The sequence below is a fragment of the Saccopteryx leptura genome, chromosome 4 (genome assembly GCF_036850995.1).
Source record: "Saccopteryx leptura isolate mSacLep1 chromosome 4, mSacLep1_pri_phased_curated, whole genome shotgun sequence".
In the NCBI taxonomy this organism is placed as follows: domain Eukaryota; kingdom Metazoa; phylum Chordata; class Mammalia; order Chiroptera; family Emballonuridae; genus Saccopteryx; species Saccopteryx leptura.
This window is the reverse complement of record NC_089506.1, coordinates 4,989,512-5,017,424: the sequence shown is the minus strand read 5'-3', so window position 1 is coordinate 5,017,424 and position 27,913 is coordinate 4,989,512. Positions and strand designations below refer to the sequence as shown.

The 27,913-nt window shown below is 43.7% G+C and overlaps 1 protein-coding gene and 1 long non-coding RNA gene across 2 annotated transcripts in view; both read right to left on the bottom strand.

Annotated features, from left to right (window-relative positions):
* Window positions 1-1,498: 1,498 nt before the first annotated feature.
* LOC136402582 (alpha-defensin 1-like) lies at window positions 1,499-2,335 on the bottom strand. Its single transcript, XM_066380088.1, has 2 exons — window positions 2,111-2,335; window positions 1,499-1,733 (listed from the first exon to the last, which is right to left on the bottom strand). Exons 1-2 carry the CDS (start codon window positions 2,280-2,282, stop codon window positions 1,618-1,620), a joined length of 288 nt encoding a protein of 95 aa, XP_066236185.1. The 5' UTR covers window positions 2,283-2,335; the 3' UTR covers window positions 1,499-1,617.
* Window positions 1,499-27,913, bottom strand: part of LOC136402588 (uncharacterized) — an 83,516-nt gene continuing 57,101 nt past the window's right edge. The window contains exon 3 of the long non-coding RNA XR_010751001.1: window positions 1,499-1,564. This is a non-coding gene — a long non-coding RNA (uncharacterized lncRNA). The remainder of the gene's footprint in view (window positions 1,565-27,913) is intronic.

The following is a 27,913-nucleotide window of genomic DNA, read 5'->3' as shown; positions in this document are numbered from 1 at the left end:
TTCCAGGGGCTGTGGAACATTTGCATGATCTGTCATTTTCTTTTGGCTCTTTCTCTTGTTTACACAAATACTTTGCATTTTTATGTGCTGTTATGATTTTTGGTCATTTGTGAGTTTTGTCTCTTCCCTACTACTGTTTGTAAAGCCCGGTCTTCCCTGTGTCAGTGCTCTCGTGTCCGGGGGGAGGAGGGAGCTGAGAGGGGCACATATTCCTTGTTGGTTAAGTTTCAAATTAAAAGTGTTTCTAGTTTGAAATATTTATGGGGCTAATTTTCTTGAATTACTGTTTTTCCCCAAGTATAAGATGCTTTCCATGTATAAGACACACCTTAATTTTTGGGTCCAAAATATGAAAAAAAAAAGTTCCATAAAGTTATTGAACTTGTTTTATTCATCATAAAATTCATACAACTCCTTATCACTCTCAATACTCCCCCATCCATTACTGTCCTCATCTGTGTCTGATGAATAATCACTGTCTTCATATATTGCCCCATCCTGAGATCCATCTATGGCATCTGAAATGCCACAATCACTGTATAAGACGCACTCAGTTTATAGACCCCAAATTTCTCAAAACAGGTGTGTCTTATACATGGGGAAATACGGTAGGTGTGGTCACAGTGCAAGGATCAAACACAAGGTTCTATGAGGACAACACAGCCTCAGGGTAGAATCCAAGGTTGTGGCTCTAGGATGTGTGTCACAACAGTGGAACAGGGAGAGGGGTCCAGAGAGGTTCTTGTCTTCTGCAAATAAGGCTTTTCTGCATCTCAGATACCTTTCTGTTCGGAGTTAAGGGCTCGTCATTGGAAAAACTAAAATATTTATTTCTTGATGGAATTTATTAAAATTAGTAACAGGTTCGTTTTAACTCATAAATCAGTCTCTTTGAGAGCGGGACATAAAGAGAGTTGAAACCAGCTGTTGCATTGGACAGTGGACTACCCTTCCTCTGGGAGCCCGAAGAGCATGCCTGAGTAGCCAGGACCAGTGATACTGACCAGATCTGGACTCCCCTTCCCTCCGGCTGTTATTTCAGATGGCCAGTGCTGGTCAGTCTACTCTGGTTCTGGTGTAGTTCGTACTTTTCTCTGTTGGTGGCACCCTGGAGCATTAGTTCACTTGATCTTGTTAATACAGCTTATCCTAGAAAATATCTACACATATCAATGCCTTCTCACGTCTTAAAATTAAAGAGTAAGAAACATGCATATGAGATCCACTTTTCCTGGGATCAGCAACATTTTCTGAGTCACCCCATAGAAACTGTTTACTTTTCAGTTTCATTACGAATGGGTTAAATTGTGTAGGTTAACATTTCTTTACTTAGCAATTATGTTTCTTTTTGTTGGTTTTGTTATTGCCCTGTGAACTCAAATTGTGCATCAAGGGATACAAAGCCCAGTTAACTTAGTGTAGACCATTCAGGGAAGAATTCTCAGAACAGGTGACCACACACGTAAGAATAGTAAAAAAGAAAAAAAAAGGCTACCAGTGAGTTTAATGCTCGAAGTTTATTCTGGAGAAAGGAGAGAAGGGACAGGTACACAGACTAAATGCACTCTCGGGTCCTCAGTGGAATGTCACAGTGCTGTGGGTCTCAGTCCACAAAGCTCAGCGACAGCAAAGCCTGTATTTACGGCCATTGAGCCTACAGCTCCCAGAGTGACGTTCCAGGATAGTACAGAAGAGGCTGCGTCGGCACGTGCAGACGGTGACTTTCCGAAGGCCTGTGGACAAGGACAGGGTCAGGCACGGAGGGAACGGGCACAGAAAGCAGGGGCACAGCCAGACTATGGTGATCTTGTGAGATGTGACCTATCTATTTACTGTAGACAACACCTGCCAGGATAGGGTGAAAAGTCACGTGTCTTTGTAAATCACAAGCACTGGCTGACTCTGCGTTGGTCACACAGACCCATGACCGTCTCTGACCCGAGTCCATCATGTCTGTGCTCATTCTCTGCCCCGCCCCCATCCTCCTCTCCCCTCGTGGTGCCTGCTTCTCTCCCCACTCATCCCACCCCCGACTATCAGCCTGGACTCCACACCCCTCTGACAGGCCCTCTGATGGGGTCAGACCCTGTAGCATATGGACAGGTGTCACCTAAAGCCTCTCGAACGAAGCGTTCCTCTTCTGTGAAGGAGATGGCCATGTCCTGGTCTTCGGCCTCAGACTGGTCCTGGGCAGGCACCTGGTCAGCTGTCTCCTGCAGGGGCTCAGCCTGGGCCTGGAAGGCCAGGAGGAGCAGGGCAGCGAGGATGGTGAGGGTCCTCATGGCTGAGAGTCCCCTGGAGGTGTGGGTCCAGTGAGAGAGCAGAGTGAGTGGTGGGGAGGGCAGAGCCAGCCTGCACTTATAGTGGGGTGGGCGGGGCTCAGTGACCACAGCGCAGTGAGGGCCGTGGGACTCTCAACCTCCTTGATGCTCCTGTCCCCACCCCATTGTGGCAGCATGCATCTGTGGGCTCAGTGCCCACACTTGTTTCATGTTGATAGTGATGATGAGGACCTGGTGTGTGTTCTCTGTACCATCTGCTTGAGTATTTACCTTCTAGTGTTCAAAGAGGACAAGGACTAGAGCTCTCATTCAGTGAGTCCAGGGAACAACGTTCTTCTGTGTCTAATGCGGGCCCTGCTCATCTCTGGAGGCCCCGACCCTGGGACCAGACCTTCCCCCATTGCTGTAGAGGGTTCATCTTCCACGTTCAGGGGCAACACCATACAGTAAGGGAGGTTTTCAGGTTCTGGGTGGATAGGCTTCTGGAGGTAGGAGACTGTGACTCAGCCTCAAGTGACCTGAACACAGAGGGACACAAAGGATGATGTGGTCAGAGTAACGCAGAAGGACAGATGTTTTAGGTCGTCAGTAGAATCTAAAACAGTGGTATATAACATGCTCACCAGGTCTTGTGTCCTTTTGGAAAAGTAGGAAATATAATGATGTTATCATGGTTCCTATTTGAGATTCCTGATTTTATAAAATAAAAAATGAATTCATGCACAAAAATGAGAAAATTTGAAAGGTCACCAAGTGATGTGTGAGACTATCACTCCCCAGAATACATTAGCTCAGCTGCTGCCCACACACAGTGCAAGGTGATTAAAGGTCCCTGTGATTCGCGTTTTATCTTCTTTTCTTCTGGTCTGGGATCTGAGCAGCCATGTAGTTTGTAAAAGAAAAACAAAGCAATTTGTTGTTCCAGACTCTCTTCCAGCTCAGAGTGGCCAATTAGTGGAGTTCTGATCACTCCAATGTTCCCCCTAGGAAGTCACCGTTCTTAAACAATAGAATGAATTACTGTTACTGCTTTGTATTTGTGCTAGGCTATTGTTCTATCTTTTCCCCCATACTTCGGCTTGGAGGACGCAGGGAGTTGTGGGAATTCTGGACGCTGTATTTCGACCGTGAGAAGGACAATGACTAGAGCAGGAAGATGCGAGGTGCCTGTCCCTCAGAGCACAGGTGAGCCCTGTCCCCCAGCTCCCGGGCTGTCCGCGTGCAGACTGATGTGACCTGGAAAACCCGTGTTGCGTACTTTCAGCAGCCCCTGGGGGCCGGGATCCCGGGGTCCTGGTGTTGTCAGATCTGTCTGCTGCCTGGACTGTGTGGTTTGGGACCTTTCCCAAACTGGTGGCTAAGAACTGCCACCCCAGTGGAGTCCGGGCTTTGTTCTCTCGTGAGTCAGCAGGGACAACACGTTTCCATGTCTGAGAAGTGCCTGTGTTAATTTCCACTGAATGTGCTTTCTGTTTTGGCATCTGTTTGGGAAAATGGAATACTTGGTGGATTCATTTCTTAGATTTTTTAAGATGCATTTTTAACTTCGGACATTATCCCTGTGTCCCAAGTACTGCAGATTATTTCCACGGTATGTCATTTCCCATTTGGGTCTTTCTCTTCTCTGCACAGATACTTTGCTTTTTTAATATATCAAACAGAATTTTGTTGTTGTTGATTTCTGAGTTTTACCTTTTTTCCAGTAAATTTGTAAAGCTTCGTCTTTACAAGCTTTATAGCGAGGAGGGTGAGGGTCCTCATGGCTTGAGAGTCCCCTGGAGGTGTGGGTCGGGTGGGAGGGCAGAGTGAGTGGTGGGGAGGGCAGAGCCAGCCTGCACTTATAGTGGGGTGGGCGGGGCTCAGCGACCACAGTGCAGTGAGGGCAGCGGGGCCTCTGGCTGGCCTGGGGTCAGGGCCACCCGACCTCCCAGCCTCTTTGATGCTCCTGGCCCCTCCCCTTCACAGCAGCATGTGTCCGTGGGCTCAGTGTGCACACTTGTTTCATGTTGATAGTGATGATGAGGACCTGGTGTGTGTTCTTTGTGCCATCTGCTTGGGTATTTACCTTCTAGTGTTCAAAGAGGACAAGGACTAGAGCTCTCAGTCAGTGAGTACAGGGAACAGTTGTTCTTCTGTGTCTGATATGAGGCCCTGCTCACCTCTGGGAACAAAGTTTTGCCCTTGTGCAGTGGAGGGTCCACCTTATGGGTTCAAGCATTTCACTAACCTTCAAGAGAGGTGTTCAGGTCCTGGGTGGATAGGCTCTTGCAGTGGAGGAGACAGTGACTCAGGCACAAGTGAAGTGAGCAGATGGGACAGAACGAAAGGCGTTGGTTAGAACAAAGCCAAAGTAGACATGTTTAAAAAGTCAGTAGAATCTGTATTGTTCACATAAGCTGCTCGCCAGTTACTGTGTCCTTCAGGAGACACAGCACAAGCGACATTCCTGCAACATCCTTCTGGAATTTTTTATATTTCACCATAAAAAAAGTAAATCATGCACACAGGAAAAAATTCAAAGGGAGCTGAGTGATGAGTGAGACTATTGGTCCCCCTCCCTGCGCCAGCCCTCCACCCGCTCTGCAGGAGCCACCAGGGTCCCCGTGTTCTGAGTGTCCTTCCTCACCCAAGGCTTTACCTCGAACGCTGTTCCAGCAGCGCTCAGGACCGTGTCCCTGTGTGAACCGCATTATACCTCCCCAGGGTTTATAGGTCTCCTTTCAGCCAGCTGTCATTAATTGTTAAATTCTGACAATTTGGTTATTTCTAAACATTTTCAGTTACAAGCATAACTGTAGTGAGTATCCTTTTACACACATCATCTTGCCATTTTTTACCGTTTTTTATTTATTTATTTATTTATTTATTTATTTATTTATTTATTTTTTCTGAAGCTGGAAACAGGGAGAGACAGTCAGACAGACTCCCGCATGCGCCCGACCGGGATCCACTGGCACGCCTACCAGGGGCAAGGCTCTGCCCACCAGGGGGCGATGCTCTGCCCATCCTGGGCGTCACTATGTTGCGACCAGAACCACTCTAGCGCCTGGGGCAGAGGCCAAGGAGCCATCCCCAGCGTCCGGGCCATCTTTGCTCCAATGGAGCCTTGGCTCTGTGAGGGGAAGACAGAGACAGAGAGGAAGGCGCGGCGGAGGGGTGGAGAAACAGATGGGCGCTTCTCCTGTGTGCCCTGGCCGGGAATCGAACCCGGGTCCTCCACACGCTAGGCCGACGCTCTACCGCTGAGCCAACCGGCCAGGGCTTTTACCGTCTTTTAGATAAATGTCTATAATTAGATGGCAGAGTTCAAGAACATGTCTCATACATTGAGCAGACATTGATTTATTGTTCTCTCCAGAGGTCATCTCAGCATCACTCACCAAAATATATGAGCGCAACTGCTGTCCACACACAAGGAAAGGTTTACCAGGTGCCATGATTCCCCAGTTCTTCTTGGCAGCAATCTGGCTGTGATGTTCTTTGTTAAAATAATACTTGATATCTCAGACATTCTTGCAGCTTAGAGTGGAGGTTACTATGGAGACAGAATTAACAGAAATTGCAGGTACAAAGACTAAACACTTCCTAGGTCTTCAGTGCTCTGGGTATCGGTCCACAAGCTCAGTGACAGAGAAGCTTGTACAGACGGTCATTGATCCTACAGCTCCCAGAATGATGCTCAAGAATATTTCAGATGTGTCCATGTCAACATGTGCAGATGTGTATTCTCTGAACACTTGTTGAGGGAAGAGGGGGATCAGGGACACTGGGGACGGGCACAGGGAGGAGAGGTACCTCTGACCTCATGGAGATCTTGTGAGAGGTACATGTCTACTCACCGTAGACCAGACCTTCCAGTTTTCATGTGTTTGTGTAAATCGCAGGGACTCTCAGTGACTCTGCATTGGTCATGCTGACTTATGATATTTTTCTGATGTCTGTGATATTCATTCTTATATCCTGTCTCCCACTCCACCACCCTCCTCTTCCAGTCAGGGTCACTGCTCCTCATCCACACACACCCAATTTTGAGCCCAGACTCCACGCCCCTCTAACATCCCCTCTACTGGGCTGCCAACCCCGATAGCACATTGGCTGCTGTGTCACCTGAAGCTTCTTGAGCCAGGTCTTCATCTCCCAGGAAGGAGCTGGCCATGTCCAGGCTGGTTATGGACCTCGGCCAATGGCTGGTCTTGGTCCTGGGTTCAGGTTGTCCTGGGCGGGCACCTGGTCAACTGTGTCTCTGAACGTCCGAGCCCAGGCCTGGAAGGCGAAAAGGAGAAAGGCAGCTCAGAGGGTGAAGGTGCTCACAGCTGAGGGTCACTGGGATGCACTGTGTAGATGAGAGCTCATGGCAGAGGGTCACTGGGATGCACTGTGTAGATGAGAGCTCATGGCAGAGGGTCACTGGGATGCACTGTGTAGATGAGAGCTCATGGCAGAGGGTCACTGGGATGCACTGTGTAGATGAGAGCTCATGGCAGAGGGTCACTGGGATGCACCGTGTAGATGAGAGGACAGGAGCTGGGTGTTAGGCCCGTGCAGAATCAGCCTGTGTTAACGGGAGAGTTGGGGGAGAGACAGCATTGCCCTCAGTGTGTGAATATGTGAGGGCAGGTGGCCTGTCCCAGGTCCTGCTCTTGCCCAGTGTCCCTTTGATGTCCTTCTGATCTCACTGGTCCATCCATCGTGTCTGCCTTTTTGCTTGGTGTTTATGCTTGTTTTTCATATGTGATGATTCATTCTTGCTCAGAACATGACAATCTTTTCTGTCTCTCTTCTGACTGAGTATTTACCAGTGCGGATGTGGGCTTGTGTGTCGGAGGGCCTCGAAGTCATCAGGAGGCGCTTATTAAACTCGCTCAGAAGTGGCATAATCAGGGGGACATAAAGATTCTCTCCTGCAGCTCTGAGTACCCAAAGGGATTTTTGACCCTTCTGAGGGGAACTACGTTGAAAGAGCAATTCTATGCTGAGGAATAATTTTTGATGATTTACACTGGGACAAAAAGTCTTTTTTGGGATGTTCAGGAATTTAGAAAATTTTATCTGCACAAATCCTTTTTGGAAAACACTGCTTAAGCCCTGACTCCTACAAAATAAAGAATCCAAATAAGAAGACATGAGAGTAGAAAGAAAGAGTTGGGGGAAAATATCAGTAAAACTTATTTGTAGTCTTTTAATTAATTTCTCATAAATGGTTGATAAGGCTGTTGCTGAGAAATGATTAGTAAACAAAAGTAAAGTAAAAAAAAATATGGAAGCTACCATTTCGAATCAGAATTCCCAATGCGTTATGCAAAATGTGTTTGCTCAAGGGAAAAAATGGGAATATGGAGATATTTTGAGATTACACAGATATTTTATTTCTGCTTTTAAAAAGTGTTGGATTCTGCCTCAATTCCGAGCATGGTGTTCTCATGTTGATATTATATTTCCCCATCAGGTCTGTGTCTGCTCACTGCTGTTTTGCAGTAAAGGAAAGTCGTCCCTTCTCCATTTCTCATCTCACTGTGGACACATGGCTCTTTCTTTTATCTCTGGGTTTGATTTCCATAATTGTTTGTTTTTATAAAAGTGTTTTGGTCCTGGATCGGGGCTCACTGGATAGAGCAAAGGCTCAGCATATGGATGTCCTGGGCTCATTTTCTGGTCAGGACCCACCTGCAAAGTGTCCATCTGTTTTTCCGACCTCCCTCTCCCCCTTCATTTTCTCTTAGCTTCTTTCAGCTAGTGACTCGATTGGTTTGAGGGATGGCCCAGGCACTGAGAATGGCTCAGTTTATCAGAGCATTGGCCTCAGACCCTAAACATAGCTTGGTACTCATGCATTGGCCCCAGATGCTGTTGCCGGTTGGATCCCAGTTGGGGCACGTGTAGGAGTCTGCCTCACTGTCTCCCCTCCTCTTACCTAAAAATAAATTGTTTCAACTTTGGTCACTGAGGGCTCTTTCAGATTTCTGTTATGAACTTTAAACACAGTATGCTGCATATTTTTTACTTCCTGGCACTAGGAGATGCTCCAGACTCATCCTGCATTTCCCTCCCCCTTTTCAGAAGTCAGTTCTTCAGGATCCCTAGTTCCATTTACTGGAAAATATTTAACAAGGTTTCAAAGTGATTTTAGTTCTTTCTTCCCAACTGCCTTTAGTGTGGTCAGATGGTTAATTATGACCCAATTTTATATGTCACAGTCCACATCCCATTTATCAACCCACATGCAGGTGAAATTTTTAAAAATTTCCATACACTAATTACAAGCTTTATGGTGTAGTGTTCTAAGGGTTATCACATCAATCAATCATTCATTTCTCTTCATTGCGGCATAGTATTCTATTATATGATGTACCACCGTTAAACACCTTTCCCAGTCGTCTAGTCAGCAGGCTTCAGCTCTGCCATTCAAACCCTGTCTCTGCCTGAAGTGATTCCATGAGTTCTAAGGAAGTGGTCGTCAAGGACTCGGGCTATTTGGGAAGACGCCTCTGGAGAGAAGAAGTCATCCCCATGTCTGTGAGTCTTGGCTCTCTGTGCAACAGTGGGCTGGGTTCTGTAATCCCCGAGTTCTGGTTCTATGGGTTGATGTCTCAGTGACAGCTGTAATCTTCCTGCTCCTCGGGGCCCCTAAGTGGTTTCCCGGGCTGTTCAGTAATCAACCGAGAGCTACTGCTGGGTACACGAGAGCCCTCAAGGGGCATGAAAACGAGAACAAACTCTCAACGACGTTCAACAAATAATCCACAGACACCAAACTCTCTCTCTCTCTCTCTCTCTCTCTCTCTCTCTCTCTCTCTCTTCAGTACAGTGGTTTATGGACATGGGCAGACAGGCTCCAGGTGGCTCAGAGAACAGCAGTATCACTCGTGGCAGGTGCAGACACTGAGGCCCAGGAGAGGAGACACCTTGCTGGGTGTGAGGCAGCTACTTAGTGGTATGAGCAGACGCAGGACTGAAATGTCACCCTAGCCCTGCCCCCAGTTCAGTGACCTGTCAATTAGGCAAGCCCTTAGAAAGACTAGACACAGGATCCGCGTGAGTGGTGACGCTTTTATTCTGCAGACATCAGCTGTAGCATGTCTCCCTCACTGCGGGGGACCCTCAGTGCGCCCAGAGTCAGCAGCAGTGTCTGTACCAACTCCTGCAGTCCGCGGGCAGCACGGAGCACCTGTGGGTTCTCTGGTGCCTGCAGGTGCCTCCCATAGTTTTACATTCCAGGATTCTCTTTATTTTGTTCATTTCCTGTGCAGGAACGGGTAGTGGGAAAAACAAAAAACAAACAGGGAATAAAGGAAGTTTAACCAAAGCTGCCTGTCTTCATTTTGTAGAGCCAGACGCTGCCAGTTACTGTCCCCGGAACAAAATCAGCCCTCTGTCACCAAAGTGGGACCTGCGAGTGTAGAAAGGTTTTCAAATTTTTTAAATGGTAAAAATTATTTTTAAGAAAACCAGAAGAAGAAAAATATTGGGTAATTTATGAAAATGGTCTGCAATTCAAATATGAGTGCCCATAACTATTTTAAAAGACAAGCATTTCCCTTTGTCCCTGTGTTGTTTGCGGCAGAGGTGACCTGTCATGACAGAGAATTATGCCCACAAAAATCAAAATGTTAATTACCAGGCCCTTTCCCAAAAAAGCACTCGATCTCTGCAGGACAGTGTCTTGTCCTTTGCAGAGGAAGAAACTTTAGCTCAGACAGAGCCTGCGACCTGGCAGGAACACAAGATACATGTATTCTTCACGTGTGTGTCATCAAAGCTTCCGAAATGTGAATGCCCTCTTCTTTGTCAGAAGAACAGCACCCCCCAACCACATGATACCAAGAAGACAGTGGGTGTGGGACTGAGCATTCTGCCCCTGCACACAGCGCCTCCTGCAACCCACGCAGTGAGAGCTGGCTCAGAAATTGTGATCTGTCTCAAGTGCAGCAGCCACGGCTCTGGTGAGCACGTGTGAGACAAGCCGCACAGAAGGTGACAGGTCAGGGAGGTTGGCACCAGCAACTCTGACAGCACCGTGGGCGCAGGGAGGGTCTACAGAGAGCGAGGGGGACAAGGACAGGCAGCCAGTGGGGGGACCGGGAACGGGAGGTGTTTCCGTTGAAGTTCACGGCTTGTGAAGGCACCGTGTTGTGACGTCAGCATCCTCCACCAGGAGGTAGGAGACCCGGCTTCTGATTCCTCCTCCTCCACAACCAGAGTTTCCCCTGGAAGCCTGGAGGCTCCTAATTTCCCATAAGAAGGCAAGATAAAGGTAATTACTCATTGTATAAATATATGTGATTCATATATATTGATATAGATATATGAGTATGTGATATTCATATATATCTGTAGTTGATATCATTTAGGTTATATTAATATGAATATGTATTTGTGTACCTCCACACCCACACTGATATCTACATCTATCTATCTATCCATACTTATATCTCTTGTGTGTCCACTTCCACCAGGCTGTTCACCAGGTCCATCCAGCTGTCTATTTTCATGACACAATGTAGGACTGACCTGCTGTGTGGATGGGCGGGGCTGGAAGGCTTACTTGGTGAATGAAGTTTGAGCAGATGGGACATGTCCTGCCAGAGCCCTTCATTACCAGTGTGTGACTCCCCAAACGCTGTCCCTCAACACAAGGACCAGCCACATTCACGTGGTGGGGGCTCTGTCGGCCGGACCTCAGAGGTTAGAGGGAGCAAAGTGCCCTGTGGCCAGAGTCAATATGGATGAGAAACAATGTCCACTTTGGTCTTTTATAATTCTGACGTGGCTGTCACCACCGCACAACCTGGCACATGCTGACAGATACATAAGGTGGCCATGCGGTACACAGGACACCCCTTTAAGTTTGAACTTTCAGATAAGCAACGGGAAATCTTTTTGTATAAGAATGTTCCAACTATAGCATGAGTCATAGTCATATTAAGAAGCATGCACTGTTTATATTTAATTTGATAAATACAGTTATTTGGGGACGTTGTTGAATAGTCAATAAAAACTCAGTGTTTGCAGATCAGACAGTGCCGCAGTGGATAGAGCGTCGGACTGGGATATGGAGGAAACAGGTTCGAGACTCCAAAGTCACCAGCTTGAGCGCGGGCTCATCGGATTTGAGCAAAGCTCACCAGCTTGGACCCAAGGTCGCTGGCTGAGCAAGAGTTACTCGGTCTGCTGAAGGCCCACGGTCAAGGCACATATGAGAAAGCAATCAATGAACTTCTAAGGTGTCACAACAAAAAACTGATGATTGATATTTCTTATCTCTCTCCGTTCCTGTCTGTCCATCCTTATCTGTCCCTCTCACTGACTCTCTCTCTCTGTCTCTGAAAAAACAAACCTTGGTGTTTGGAGCCAAAGACACTTGGGATTCAGTAAAAGGCTTTCCTACATGTAGTCCGTATGAGTTGGAGCAAGTTACTTCTGTTCTTATTCTCAGGTGTGGGACAGGGCTAAGAACACCTGCCCCGTACCTGTGCATCTTGTGATGAGAGAAGGTGGGTAGTAGGTTAAAGCTTCTGTATTGGCATGGGGTTGAGGAAGAGGTCGATATTGTTAGCTATTATTATGTGTCATTTGTAAGCTATGACGTCCCCTGTACATGTTACCTGTCAGCATTTCTAGTTACAAGCTTATTATCACCTGGTTCATGAGGACAACCTTAGGAAAACCTGTATAATTTCTGTGAGCGTCTCCCTCCTTATTGGTGAAGCGAGTGCGCCGTGCACGCGGGGCTTCCGTCAGGGGCGCTCTGCATCACTTCTCACGTATTTCAGGGCATCATTGGATTGTGAACTCCTTCGGCCCTTTCCGCCCCGGGCTCCAAGTTCACGCCTTGTAATCATCTTACCAGTGGGACCCTCAGCTTACCTGTCACCACCAGCATAAGACATGAGAGGAGGAAGAAGAAGGAATAGTGGCCGCATCATGGAAATGAGTGTCTGTTGTCACAGGAGGAACGGGCAGGGTCAGGTGGTGGCTCTTTCTCCAGTGTGCCCCAATGCAGGCAGGTCACCTGGGGACAGAGGTGGAAGCCATCAGCTGGAGAGAAGCAGCACATATTCCTAATGCAGGTGCTCAGTGAGGGCGTGGCTGTGACTGGAGAAAGTTTCCTCTATAGACACATGATTGCAGGTCCAAGCTCCTGCCTGAGTCAAAGGAAGGCCCTCATAGTAACGTCAGCACTTTGTAGCTGACTCTCACTTCTGCTATGACTTTGAGGTTTGGTGTATTTTCCGTTTGAGAAAATAAAGCAAATACAAAACAGAGCTGTTTTTGCAAATCATCCAGTTATTGATTCATCTTCATTGCATGTCAGCTGCCTGTTTAAGGTTGGGAAGAAAATCCCCATTTTATCAGGCAGATGAGGAGAAATTCTGTAAAAGATAATCATCTCTCCTTTTTTTCCTGTCATTAAAACTTTTTTGCTACCTGTTTAAAAGGGAGTGGATCCATCCTAGGCAAAGATCTTTACATCCCAACCTCTTGAATAAGTCACAACCAGAGGAGAATTTGGTTTCGAGAGTATTTTTATAAAATGTTTTTTTAAAATGCTAAATTTACTGCCATATAAATTTTAATTGGTATTGCATTGAATTTATAAATTGCTTTGATAATATAGACCTTTTAATGATGTTTATTCTTCCTAACCATGAGCATGGTATATGCTTCCACTTGTTTGTGTATTCCTTGATTTCTTTTATCAATGTTTTATAATTTTCCAAGTACAGGTCTTTAGTCTCCTTGGTTAAATGTCCTCCTAGGTACTTTATTTTTTTGGTTGTAATAGTGAAGAAGGCTGTTTCCTTAATTTCTCTTTCTGACTGTTCATTGTTGGTGTATAAAAATGCATCTGATTTATGAGTATTAATTTTATATCATGCCACTTTGCTAAATTCATTTATCAGATCCAGTAGTTTTTTGACTGAGACTTTAGGGTTTTCTATATACAATATCATATCAACTGCAAATAATAATAGCTTTACTTCTTCTTTTCCAACTTGAATGCCTTTTATTTCTTCTTCTTGTCTGATTGCTGTGGCTAGGACTTCCAGGACTATGTTGAATAAGAGTGGTGAAAGGGGGTACCCCTGCCTTGTTCCTGATCTTAAGGGTATTGCTTTTAATTTTTGCCCATTGAGTATGATGTTGGCTGTGGGTGTGTCATAGATGGCTTTTATCATGTTCAGGTATGTTCTCTGTATTCCCACTTTGTTGAGAGTTTTGATCATGAATGAGTGCTGGATTTTATCAAATGCTTTTTCTGCATCTTTTGAAATTATCATGTGGTTTTTCTCCTTCTTTTTATTTATGTGATGAACCACATTGATTGATTTGCAGATATTGTACCAGCCTTCCCTCCCCAGAATAAATCCCACTTGATCATGTTGTATGATTTTTTCCATATATTGTTGGATCCGGTTTGCTAATACTTTGTTGAGGATTTTAGCATCTATACTCATCAGGGATATTGGCCTTTAATTTTATATGGAACCAAAAGAGAACACAAATAGCCTCAGCAATTATAAAAAGAAGAATAAACGGGGAGGTATCACACTTCCTGATATCAAGCTATACAAAAGGCCATTGTACTCAAAACAGCCTGGTATGGTATATAGATCAATGGAACAGAACGGAGAACCCAGAAATAAACCCACAGCTCTATGGACAACTGATATTTGACAAAGGAGATAAGGAAATACAATGGAGTAAAGACAGCCTCTTTAATAAATGGTGTTGGGAAAATTGGACAGCTACCTGCAAAAAAATAAAACTAGACCACGAACTTATACCATTCACAAAATAAACTCAGAATGGATAAAAGACTTAAATGTAAGCTGTGAAACCATAAGCATCTTAGAAGAAACATAGGCAGTAAGATTTCCGACATCTCTTACAGTGATATATTTGCTGATTTAACTCCACGGCCAAGTGAAATAAAAGAGAGGATAAACAAATGGGACTAGATCAAATTAAAAAGCTTTTGCACAGCTAAAGACAATAAGAACAGAATAAAAAGACAAACTACACAATGGGAGAACATATTTGACAATACATCTGAGAAGGGGTTAATAACCAAAATTTATAAAGAACTTGTAAATCTCAACACCATAAAGACAGACAATCCAATCAAAAAAATGGGCCAAAGAAATGAATAAACATTTCTCCAAAGAGAACATACAGATGGCCAATAGGCATATGAAAAAATGCTCAACATCACTAATCATTAGAGAAATGCAAATTAAAACCACAATGAGATATCACCTCACACCAGTCAGAATGGCGCTCATCAACAAAACAACACAGAATAAGTGCTGGCGAGGATGTGGAGGAAAGGAACCCTCCTACACTGCTGGTAGGAATGCAGACTGGTGCAGCCTCTGTGGAAAACAGTGTGGAGATTCCTCAAAAAATTGACAATTGAACTGCTTTTTGACCCAGTTATCCCATTTTTAGGAATATACCCCAAGAACACCATAGACCTGCTCCAAAAGGAGAAATGCACCCCCATGTTTGTGGCAGCATTGTTCACAATAGCGAAGATCTGGAAACAGTCCAAGTGTCTGTCAGAGGACGAGTGGATTAAAAAGCTTTAGCACATATATACTATGGAATACTACTCAGCCATAAGAAATGATGACATTGGATCACTTACATTACAGTAACATGGATGGACCTTGATAACATTATACGGAGTGAAATAAGTAAATCAGAAAATACTAAGAACTATATGAATCTATACATTGATGGGACATAAAAATGAGACTCAGAGACATGGACAAGAATGTGATGGTAATGGGGGGGTGGAGTTGAAGGGATGGGGCGGGAAGGAGAGAGAGGGGGTGGGGGGAGGGGAGGGGCACAGAGAAAACCAAATAGAAGGTGACGGAAGAAAATTTGTCTTTGGGTGAGGGGTATACAGCATAATCAAATGTCAAAATAATCTGGAGAAGTTTTCTCTCAACATATGTACCCTGATTTATCAATGTCGCTGCATTAAATGTAATAAAAATATTTTTTATGAAATCTAGATACAGTCATCATTAATATCAATTTGGAAATAAAAATCTCATTAAAGACCAGCAATTGTTCTTCAGCAGATTTCTATGGAACTAGTACATCTACAATATTCCAGTAATCTTTGCAGTTTTGCTGATGAACATTAAAAAGAATAAGGAACTTTTATTTGTGATTCCCACATTGCATGGCTGCCCAGGCACCCAACTTAGAGAGAACCCTGATTAAAAAGAAAAAGTGTCATTTTAACAACCGGTTCACCAAATTCAACAAAAAATTAGATAACTGTTCAGTAATAGAATTATTTAAGGAAATTATTCGTTGCCAGGCTTAGAATATATTGTTGAGTCTGTGCCCAAGTAAATACTAAGCAAAGTAGGGAAATTAAGAAATAGGGAAAGAGGAACATTCCCAGGTGAACATTTAGAAATAGATTTTACTAAAGTAAAGCCACCATCACAGGAATATAAGGACCTGTAAGTTATTATTAACACCTTTTCAGGATAGGTAGAAGCTGTCTCTACTAGAAATGAGACTACAGTGATAGATGTTAAGAAATTACTATATGAAATGATTTCCACATTTAGCTTGCCCATTAATTTTAGGTCTATTAATGGGTCTGTGTTTATATCTAAGGTCTTACAACTAGTAGGAAACGCATTCAATATTAATTAGATATTACATGGTGCTCACAGGCCTCAGAGTTCAGGACAATTAAACCAAAGTCTGAAAGAAGTCCTGACCAAATTCAATCTAAAAACTGGACTAGCTTACTTCCGTAGACCTGCTAAAAGCTAAATGCACCCAAAATTCACCCCATATAGAATAGTACTAGTGAGGCAACACCCCTTCTCCCTCAGTTCTCTTACAGACCCCCATAGAGATGGTGCAAACAAATCCCACCAGACCTTGTAAGTGGACTCTGAGAAGGACCACATGCCCTGCTCCAGCTGTAAACTGGGAACTGGCTACTCTACGTATGACAGAAGCTTGAGGAACATCACTGTGAGAATCCTTATAATTGAACTTTGGGAAGGGAGGGACACTAAAATCAAGGAGAGGCCAGAGCAGGTCATCTTAAGGTCTGATACGTGTGCTGCTATAGGTCACACAGAAGGGAAATAGAAGTCCCTCTGTAGAAGGAAAGCTACAAGGTAAATAAAAAATATGTGTGTGTGCTTACAGCTACCCCTATAAAGTAACCTATAAATATTTGCTACTTAGAGGGACTTCTGAGGCTTCAGGTGACACCTGCCCAGGTTACTCCAGGGTCTAACCCCATCGGAGGGCCTGTCAGAGGGGCATGGAGTCCGGGCTCACAGTCCGGGGTGGGATGAGGTGGGAGAGAAGCAGGTCCAGTGATGAGAGAGGAGGATGGGGGCGGGGCAGAGAATGAGCATGGACGTGATGGACTCGGGTCAGAGATGGTCATGGTTCTGTGTGACCAACGCAGAGTCAGCCAGTGCTTGTGATTTACACAGACACGTGACCTTTCACCCTAACCTGGCAGGTACTGTCTATGGTAAATAGAGGTCACATCTCACTAGTTCTCCACGAGTCTGGCTGTCCTTATGCACCTGTGACCGTGCCCTTTGTGCTTGAACCACCTCTTCCTCCTCAGGTTCTTGGATAATAACAAGCTGACAACATCGACCTGGCGTCTTATGTAATTTCCTTGCACGTTACCAGAGGAACTGTAGGATCAACGGCCTTCTCAGCTCCCACCACCTGGACATGAGAGCACTGCCACGTGGGAGAACGTGTGACCACGGCTTTACATGCAGACCATGGTGGGAAAGGAACAACACTCAAAATTTACCAAAACTTCTGAAAGCCTGATAATAATGCATATTACTCATAATGCATTTTAAGTTTAATGTTTGATGTTACTCCGGAGAGAGGAAGAATAGAAGGGACAGGTACAGAGATAAATGCTCTTTCTGGTCTTCAGTGGAACGCCGCAGTGCTCTGGGTGTGGGTCCACAGAGCTCAGTGACAGCAAAGCTTGCTGGGGTGGCCATTGATCCTACAGTTCCCCTTGACACACTCAAGGAAATCAGATAAGGGGCCAGGTCGACATTTGCAGCTGGTTATTTTCCAAAGACCTGAGGAGAAACAGGGGGTTCAGACCCAGAGGACACAGGCACAGGTACAGAAGGGCAGCCATACTCATGGAGATCTTGTGTGAGTTGACCTGTCCATTTACCGTAGACACTTGCCAGGAGAGGGTGAAAGCTCAGGTGTCTGTGTAAATCACAAGCACGGGCTGAATCTGCGTTGGTCACACAGACCCATGACCGTCTCTTATGAGAGTTCATCACATCTGTGCTGTTTATCTGCCCCGCCCCCATCCTCATCTCCCCTCATGGTGCCTGCTTCTCTCCCTCCTCATGTCACCCCCAACAGTGAACCCGGACTCCATGCCCCTCTGACAGGCCCTCTGATGGGGTCAGACCCTGTAGCACGTGGGCAGGTGTCACCTGAAGCCTCTCGAGCAACACATTCCTCCTCTGTGAAGGAGATGACCACATCCTGGTCCTCAGCCTCAGGCTGGTCCTGGGCGGGCACCTGATCAACTGTCTCCTGCAGGGGCTCAGCCCGGGCCTGGAAGGTCAGGAAGAGCAGGGCAGTGAGGAGGGGGAGGGTCCTCATAGCTGAGAATCCCTGGAGGTGCGGGTCGGGTGAGAGGGCAGAGTGAGTGGTGGGGAGGGCAGAGCCAGCCTGCACTTATAGTGGGGTGGGCGGGGCTCAGCGACTACAGTGCAGTGAGGGCAGCAAGGCCTCTGGCTGGCCTAGGGCCAGGGCCACTTGGCCTCCCAACCTCGTTGATTCTCCTGTCCCCGACCCTTCGTGGCAGCACACGTCCATGGTCTCAGTGTCCACACTTGTTTCATGTTGATAGTGATGATCATGACCTGGTGTGTGTTCTGTGTGCCATCTGCTTGGGTATTTACCTTCTAGTGTTCAAAGAAAATTAGGACTAGAGCTCTCATTCTGTGAGTACAGGGAACAATGTTCAGTACTGTATCTGATGCGGGGCCCTGCTCATCTCTGGTGGCCCCAACCCTGGGACCAGACCTTCCTCTACTGGAGTAGAGGGTTCGATCTCCAGGTTGAGGGACTGTGCAGGTTTTTTGCTGGTCCTGGCTGGGTGATCCCTGAGGGAGAGGGGAAAATGACCTGGCCTCTGTGAAGTTTGCACAGAGGGACTCGAGGGATGGAGTTGGTCAGAGTTAAGTTGAAAGATACGTTCATTTTCTGACGTCAGTAGTATTTAAACATATCATATAAACTGCTCTCCAATGACTTATGTCCTTAAGGAGAAATACCCGACAAAACGGAGGTCCTGCAATTTGCATCTGAAATTTCTGATGTTTAAAGTAAAAAAGTAATTCTTGCACAAAAAAGAAAATTCAAAAAAAGACTGAGTGATGAGTGAGACTATCGTCCCCTCCCTGCGCCAGCCCTCCACCTGCTCTGCAGGAGCCACCAGGGTCCCCGTGTTCTGAGTGTCCGTCCTCACCTCAGGCTTTACCTTGAGCACTGTTCCAGCAGCGCTCACAGGACCTCACCCCTGTGTGAACGGTGTTATACCATCCCAGCGTTTATAAGTCACCTTTTAGCAGTCTGTCATTGATTGCTAAATTCTAACAACTTGGTTATTTCTAAACATTTTCAGTTACAAGCACAACTGTAGTGAGTGTCCTTTTACACACACATCATCTTGCTCATTTCTGACTGTCTTTTAGATAAATGTCTAGAATTAGATGGCAGGGTTCAAGAACATGTCTCATATATTTAACAGACATTGATTTATTATCCTCTGTAGAAGTCATCTCAGGTCTACAGCCATACCACCCTGAACGTGCCTGATCTCGTCTGATCTCGGAAGCTAAGCAGGGTCGGGCCTAGTTAGTACTTGGAGCGGAGACGTCATCTCAGCATCACTCACCAAAATATATGAGCACAACTTCTGCCCACTCACAGGGAAATGTTTTAAAAGGTGCCGTGATTCCCCAGTTCTTCTGGGCAGTGATCTGGATGTGATGTCCTTTGTTAAAGCAATACTTGATGTCTCAGATTTTCTTGTGGCTTACAGTGAAGGTTACTATGAAGACTGAACTACCTGAAATTCCAGGTACAAATAATAAACACTGTCTTTGGTCTTCAGTGTTCTCAGTATTGGTCTAAAAGGTCAGTGACAGCAAAGCTTGTACAGACGGTCATTGATCCTACAGCTCCCAGAATGATGCCCAAGAATATTTCAGATGTGGTGAGGTGATGTCAGAGAAATGGCATCGTGAGGAGTATTCTCGATACCTCTCCCTGAAATTTCAAAAAGTTCAACAACTAGACAGAAAAACAATCTCAGGAGCATCTGAAATACACATACATCAAACAAAGGTACAATTGGGTGAAAAGGTGGCTAAATATATAATCCACTCTGAAGGAAATAAGACAGAGAACGGAGTATTTTGCTTTCCTCACTGATCTGAGGAAGGGCTGCCTTCATTTGGAACTGAGAGGAAGGGAGGGCTAGGGAAGAGGGAAGAAGCTTGCTAAGGCAGAGGTGTTCAAGCCGAGGAGACAGTGTGCCCACGGCTCAGCTTGAAATCACCAATGCAGAGCTAATGCCATCAGCAAACCCTGGCTTAGGTGTGAGAGGGGTTTGCTTGCGGACACTCATACCAGAGTGGCTTTCGGCTTTGTTTACTCCCAGTCTCCCAGTCAGCGAGCATGGGCAGTGTACGAGTGGTTCCCCCTGGCACCTCGGTATTGGGTGCCCCTGTTCTGGGATGGAGGGGCCGGTTTGGAGACTGTAAGCAGTGGCCTTTTCCATGGGCTGTAGCCAGAGTTTCTGTATAATCCTGACTCCCCAAATAATAGCACGCAGAAAGTGTGCAAAGGCCAGATTTCCTACACGGGGACCTGTCTGGGCTGGGCACCTCCGCCAGCCAACACTGGCTACAAAGCACATTCCCATGGGAGAGAGCTGAGGAAGTGGTGGGAGTTGGGCACGCAGGCAGCTTGCTGGAGTAGGCAGCCTCTGGAGAGCAGACCTGTGGAACGCTGAAAGGAGTCTAACCCGCAGACTGCTAACTTCCTGCTGGCTTACGCTGGCAGCTCTGGCTGACAAAGTCTTCTTTCCCAGGCCTGCAATTTAAGTGGACCCAGAGGAGGGACTTGATAGTCCTTAGGGCCTTTTACTCTGCAGGCAGTGGCTGGAACGACTTCTAGCCAGAAGATAAAGGTTAAAAAGCATAGTCCTATGGAACAAACCTTGGAGAACACTGCAGAAGTTGGTCAGGCTAGGCTGTAGGCTTCCCAACAAGGGAGGAGCCTGCTGTGGAGAAAAGACCCACAAAGCGCTTAGGAAAATTTAACTAGACATACCTGGGGAACCTTAGAAAGAAACCTGACCAGAAGTCAGCTCAGCCCCCTGCCTGTTTAGGCTGGTGGCTCTGGTTGGCAGAGGTTTTATACCCAGGGCTGTGCTTTGAACAGACCTGGAGGAGGGACTTATTGGCTTTTAGGGCCTCTTGCTCTGCAGGCAGTGACTGGGGAAACTTCACAGCTGGGTCCCCAGGCTGCTGGTTCAGGAAGGAGAGATTTGGAGAGAGGCTCAGGAAAACAAATTCTCCATTTGTTGGAGCCGGCAAACACTGACAAGCCCCACCTACCAATGGTACTGAGGCCTAGTTTATATTATCACCATAGTGACACATCAACTACAAATCTCTGCCTAAGAGTGCCACTGGGACAGAACCTGGGGTACACTGCCACTGACCAAAAAGAGAAAAGAAAGAAAAAGGAAGAATATAACCTCTCAAAACCAGAAAAAATCCACAGTCTTTATAATGGTTTCCTTTTTTTTTTTTCTTTAATTTTTTTCTTTTTTTCTTCCACCTTGGACATTTTATCCTCTTTCTGTTTTATTATTTTCTTTTCATTTTGAACTTCAGTACTCATAAGTGTTACATTTCCCACTCTTTTTTTTATTTGAGTTACATTCCAAAAACCTTAACTCTCTCTTTTTTCCTCTTTCTTTTTTTTTTCTTCTTTTTTCTCTCACTTTTTCTCTCATTTGATCCTTAATGACAAACAAATTATTTTATTCTGGATTCATATTTTTTCTTTGTTGCATTTTGTGTCCTTTTTAGTTTGCTTTTCACCTCATTAGCATTTCCCCCAAATCTGGCTTTCCATTCTCTGTTGTTTTTGTTTCACTTAATACAATAGAATTTTCATTTATTACTGTTTTTTTTCTTTTTTTTTTTCTTTCACTATTTCTCTCATTCAATTGTCATTTACAAACTAATTATTTTATTCTTGAACCAAATTATTTCCTTGTAGCATTTCATGGGTTCTTACCTTGTGTTTTGGCTCTTTGTCACTTTCCCCCAACTGAGGCCCTCAGTTCTATGTAGTTTGTGTTCCTCTTAGCACAATAGAATTTTTAGTTTATTCACAGTATTTTCTCAAAAAAAAGTTTGTTTTCTATCAACTCTTATTAATGTGTTATTAACAATGCCACTCTCAAGTGCCATTAAGGAAAAAGAAATTGAATATAATGGATACAAAAGACAGAGATATAGCTTAGATAAGTGAGAAAAAAACTATAGAAAAAATTTTAAACACTTGGAAACCTTGGAATTAAGTGACAGAGACTTTAAAATTGAAGTCCTTAAAATACTCAGAGATATACAAGAAAGCACAGAAAGGCAATTTAGGAAGCTCAAAAAACAATTCACTGAACAAAAAGAATACTTCACCAAGGAAATTAAAGCTATGAAAACAAATCAAACAGAGATGAAAAACTCAATTCATGAACTGAAAAACAAGATAACAAGCTTAGCTAATAGAACAGGCCAGATAGAGGAGAGAATTAGTGACATAGAAGACAGGCAACTAGAGGCACTACAGAAAGAAGAGATGACTCATGAATTTAAAAAAATAATGAGAAAGCCATATAGGAATTGTCTGACTCCATCAAAAAAAGCAACATAAGAATAATGAGTATATCAGAAGGAGAAGAGAGAGAAACTGGAATGGAGAACATATTCAAACAAATAATAAACAGGAACTTCCAAAGCTTGTGGAAAGAACTAAAGCCTCGAATTCAAGAAGCAAACTGAACACAGAGTTATCTTAACCATAACACACCTACTGTAAGGTACATAATAATGAAATAGGCACAAACCAATGACAAAAAAAATTCTCAAGGCAGCCGGGGTAAAGAAAAATACAACATATAAAGGAAGGCCAATTAGATTACCATCATATTTCTCAGCAAAAACTCTACAACCTGGAAGAGAGTAGACCTTAATATTTAAAGTTCTGAAAGAGAGGAACTTCCAGCCAAGAATACTAAACCCATCAAAGCTCTCCTTCAAATATGAAGGAGAAATAAAAACAGATACAAAAAAGATGAGGGAATTTATCACCAGAAAACCCCCATTTCAGGAAATACTAAAGGGGGTTTTCCAGCCAGATACAAAGAATAAAACAAAACAAAACTACAAGTAAAAGCTCCATCAAGATCACAATAAAATCAAGACTAATCTGTGACATCAAAAACAAAGAAAAGGAGAGAGGACAAAGATTAACAGTAGTAAAGGAGAATGGAGTGCAGAAGCACTCATGAGATAATGTACTACAATGAACATGATATGTATCCTTTCCATTACTTAATGGTAACCATCCCTGAAAAAACTACAGAAGCACATGGCCTGAAAAAAGAAGTAACAGAGGAAAAAAGTATGTATTACAATTAAACAGAAACAAATGATAGAAAAACAAAAGAGAAGAACCAAACAAGATACAAAATATATATATAATAGCAATAGGAAAATCTCAAGTGTCAATAATTATACTAAATGTAAATGAATTTAACTCACCAATAAAAAGACACAGAGTAGCAGAATGGATTAAAAAAGAAAATCCAATTGTATGCTGCCTACAAGAAACACATCTAAGCTACAAGGATAAAATAAATTCAAAGTGAAAGGTTGGAAAACAATAATCTATGCAAATAACATATAAAAAAAAGCAAGTGTAGCAATACTCATATCTAATAATGCTGACTACAAGACAGCAAAGGTAGTCAGAGATAAAAACGGTCATTACATAATGAGAAAGGGGACACTTAATCAAGAAGACATAACACTTCTTAATATATATGCACCAAACCAAGGAGCACCAAAGCATATAAGACATCTACTAACTGATCTAAAAATAAAAACCAACAAAAATACAATTATACTTGGAGACCTCAATACCCCACTGACAGCACTAGATTGTTTATCCAAACAGAAAATCAATAAAGAAATATTGACCTTAAATGAAACACTAGAACAGTTGGATATAATAGACATCTACAGGATATTTTATCTCAAAGTGCCAGAGTATAAATTTTTCTCTAGTGTACAACAAACATTCTCAAGAATTGAAAATATGTTTGGCCACAAAAATAACATCAACAAATTCAGAAAGATTGAAATTATACCAAGCATATTCTCTGATCATAAAGCCTTGAAACTAGAATTCAACTGCAAAAAAGAGGTAAAGAATCCCCCAAAACTGTGAAAACCAAACAACATACTTTAAAAAAAATGAGTGGGTCAAAGAAGAAATAAAAGCAGAGATCAAAAGATACACACAGACAAATGAAAATAACAATACAACATATCAGAATCTCTGGGATGCAGCAAAAGCAGTAATAAGAGGGAACTTCATATCACTACAGACCTATATGAACAAACAAGAGAAAGCCTAAGTAAAACACTTCACATCTTAAGGAACTAGAAAACGAATAACAAAGGCAACCCAAAACCAGCAGAAGAAAGGAAATAATAAAAATCAGAGCAGAAATAAACAAAATAGAGAACAGAAAATTAAAACGAGCTGGTTCTTTGAAAAGATGAAGAAAATTGACAAACCCTTCTCAAAACTCACTAAGAAAAAACAGAAAGGACTCATAAACAAAATCCAAAATAAAAGAGGAAAAATCACCACTGATATCATAGATATACAAAGAATTATTGTAGAATACTATGAAAACCTATATGCCACCAAATTTAACAATCTAGAAAAAATGGATAAATTCCTAGAACAATACAATCTTCCTAGACTGAGTCATGAAGAAGCAGGAAGCATAAACAGACCCATAAGCAGGGAGGAAATAGAAACAACTATCAAAAAACTCCCCAAAAATAAAAGTCCCGGGCCAGACGGCTACACTAGTGAATTCTATCAAACATTCAAAGAAGACTTGGATCATATTCTACTCAAGGAAGGGCACAAAGAAAACCAGATAGAAAGTGACAAAAGACAATTTGATTTTGGGTGATGGGTATGCAACATAATCAAATGTCAAAATAACCTAGAGATGTTTTCTCTGAACCTATGTACCCTGATTTATCAATGTCACCCCATTTAAATTAATTTAAAATAAGAATATTTCAGATGTGTCCACATCAACACGTGAGTATGTTAATTCTCTGAACACCAGTGGAGGGAAGAGGGGTAATCAGGGACCCTGGGGGCGGGCACAGGAAGGAGAGGTACCTCTGATCTTATGGAGATCTTGTGAGAGGTGACATGTCTACTCACTGCAGACAAGACCTGACAGTTTACATGAGTTTGTGTAAATCACAGGGACTCTAAGCAACTCTGCATTGGTCATGCAAACTCATGGTTCTTTTCTAATGTCTATAATGTACGTGCTATCAAAATTCACTCAAGTTTCCCCATTCCAACTTCAAGTCCCACTCCTCCTTGATAAGCTCTGTGTGTTTTACATTGGACTTGATAAAGCTATCAATTTCACTTGTATTTAAATCAGCTGTCTAGCATAGTAAATGTTGGGCCTAATGTTTCAGAAACATAAACTCCACCATGACAAGCATTAAGACCTTCGGTTATGGACTAAAGAGAAGTTGTCTGTTTCCCCAACTCTGTTCGGCCAGGACAGCAATGGATGGTCCAAGAGGGTCTTGAAGGGGGAGCATCTGTGGACATTATTTAGAGGAGGTTATTTTTTCTGCTATTTGTTGAATCATTCATGTATTAACACTATGGACTTACAGATATTTCATACTTTCACTGATCATCCAATACTGTCTTTCTTGCACAAATTATTCCAGCATTGGCACTTGGGGAGCTTTCAGTGGGCTCCGTGTCCCTTTCACTTACCCCCAACATTTTAGCGCACTTTACTACTTTTTGGCATCTTAGCAAAATTGTTTTCAAGATGGCCCATCACTTGGCTGAGGTAGTTCCTGCTAGAATTCTGCTCTACAAAGCTATAGTTTCTTTTTGAAATTACTATGTAATTTGGAGATACTTTGTGATTATGCAGATATTTTAGCTTTATTTCAGCTTTAGAAAAAATGGCAGATCATGCCTGCAGTTCTGACTATGATATTCTGATGTACTTTTGTATTTCCCCATCACGTCTGTGTCTGCTCTCAGCCATTTTGCTGTAATGAAAAGTCGTCCCTTCTCCATTACTCATCTCAATACGGACACATGGCTCTTTCATTTATCTCTAGGTTATACTTCCACACTTCTCTGGTTTTTATAGAAGTGTTTTGACCCTGACTGGTGCTTAGTGGAGAGAGCATCGGCCCAGCAATGGATGCCTTGGGTTTGTTTCCCAGTCAAGCTACAGAGGTGGCTGGGAATTTTATGCTTCTTTCCCCCAACCTCTTCCCCTTCTCTCTCTCTTCCCTTCCTGCAGTCAGTGGCTCAATTGGTTCTAGAGTCGGCCCAGCACTAAGGATGGATCCTTTGGTCTGAGCATTGGCCTCAGGCACTAAAAATAACTCAATACCTAAGCATTGTCCCCAGATGGGGTTACTAAGTGGATCAGATTGGGGCACATGTCAGAGTCTGCCTTACTATTTCCCCTTCTCTTACCTAAAAATATGATTCAACTTTGATTATTGGGGGCTCATTCAGGTTTCTGTTGTGAAATTTAACAGAGTAAGCTGCATTTTGGGGAACCACTTTTTTACTTTCTGGCTCTAAAAGATGCTCCAGACTCATATTGCTATTTCCTCCCCCTTCTTAGAAGTCAATCAGTTCTTCATTGATCCTTAGGTCCATTTACTTGAAAATATTTAACAAGTTTTCAAATTTATGTCAGTTCTTTACTCCCCACTGCCTTCACTGTGGTCATAATATTAATCATAACCCAGTTTTATTTGTCATAGTCTGCATCCCATTCTTCAGTCCACATAAATTTGAAATTTTTAAATTTATTTTTTTTGTATTTTTCTGAAGTTGGAAACAGGGACGCAGTCAGACAGACTCTCGCATGCGCCCAACCGGGATCCACCCGGCACGCCCACCAGGGGGCGATGCTCCACCCATCTAGGCTGTTGCTCTGTCGCAACCAGAGCCATTCTAGTGCCTGAGGCAGAAGCCATGGAGCTATCCCCAGCGCCCAGGCCAACTTTGCTCCAATGGAGCCCTGTCTGCAGGAGGGAAAGAGAGAGACAAAGAGGAAGGAGAGGGGGAGGGGTGGAGAAGCAGATGGGCGCTTCTCCTGTGTGCCCTGGCTGGGAATCAAACCCAGGACTCCTGCATGCCAGGCCGATGCTCTACCACTAAGCCACCTGGCCAGGGCCGAAATTTTTAAATATTTACATAAACTAAAATCTAAGCTTTGTGGTGTAGCGTTCTAAGGGTTATCTCATAAATCAATCATTCATTCCTTTTCATTGCTGCACAGTATTCTATTATATGATATAATAATACAATAGAGTATTATACCACCGTTAATTTGTTAATTGAAAGAGATCTGCATTATTTTCCATTTTTAGGACAATTATGAGTAAAGCTGCTATGAACATTGTCATACAGGTTTTTAATGTAAACATACATTTTTACTCTGCTAGAGTGACTACCCAGGAGTGGGGTTAATGAATCGTTTGGTAAGTATGTGTGTCACTTTTACAAGCATAGGTTTAACCTGCCCAACTCTCTTCCAAAGCAGACTTACTATTTTGCATTCCTAGTAGCAGTGTATGAGAGTTTGATCTGTTAGAAGAGAGTGAGTCAGGAGAAAGGTGACTAAGAAACTGTACCCTATTTCAAACTGGGGTCTATTCCATTACTGCTGAAGACTCCTTTCCCAGTCGACTAGTCAGCAAGCTTTGGCTCTACCATTTAAATCTCGTCTGTGTTTTAAATGATTCCATTGATTCTAAGGTAGTGGTTGTCAACGACTCGGGCTATTTGGAGAGATACCTCTGGAGAGTAGAAGTCATCCCCATGTCTGTGAGTCTGGCTCTCTGTGAAATAGTGGGTTGGGTTCTGTAATCCCTGAGTTTTGGTTCTATGGTTTGATGTCTGAGTGGCAGCTGAAATCTTCCTGGTCCTCGGGGCCCCTAAGTGGTTTCCCCGGTTGTTCAGTAATCAACCAAGAGCCACAGCTTGGTACACAAGAACCCTCAAGGGACATAAAAGAAAGAACAAAATCTCAGTGCTTTTTTAACAAATAATCCACACACACTACACATACACATACACACACACACACACACTCTCTCTCTCTCTCTCTCTCTCTCTCAAAGCTCTTACCCTCAGTCCATCGGTTTATGGACATGGGCAGA

Coding starts and splice junctions, on each gene's coding strand:
- LOC136402582 (XM_066380088.1), bottom strand. CDS start 2,282: ATGAGGACCCTCACCATCCTCGCTGCCCTGCTCCTCCTGGCCTTCCAG. Junction 1,734..2,110: donor CTTCGTTCGAGAGGCTTTAG/GTGACACCTGTC, acceptor CCTTGTCCACAG/GCCTTCGGAAAGTCACCGTC.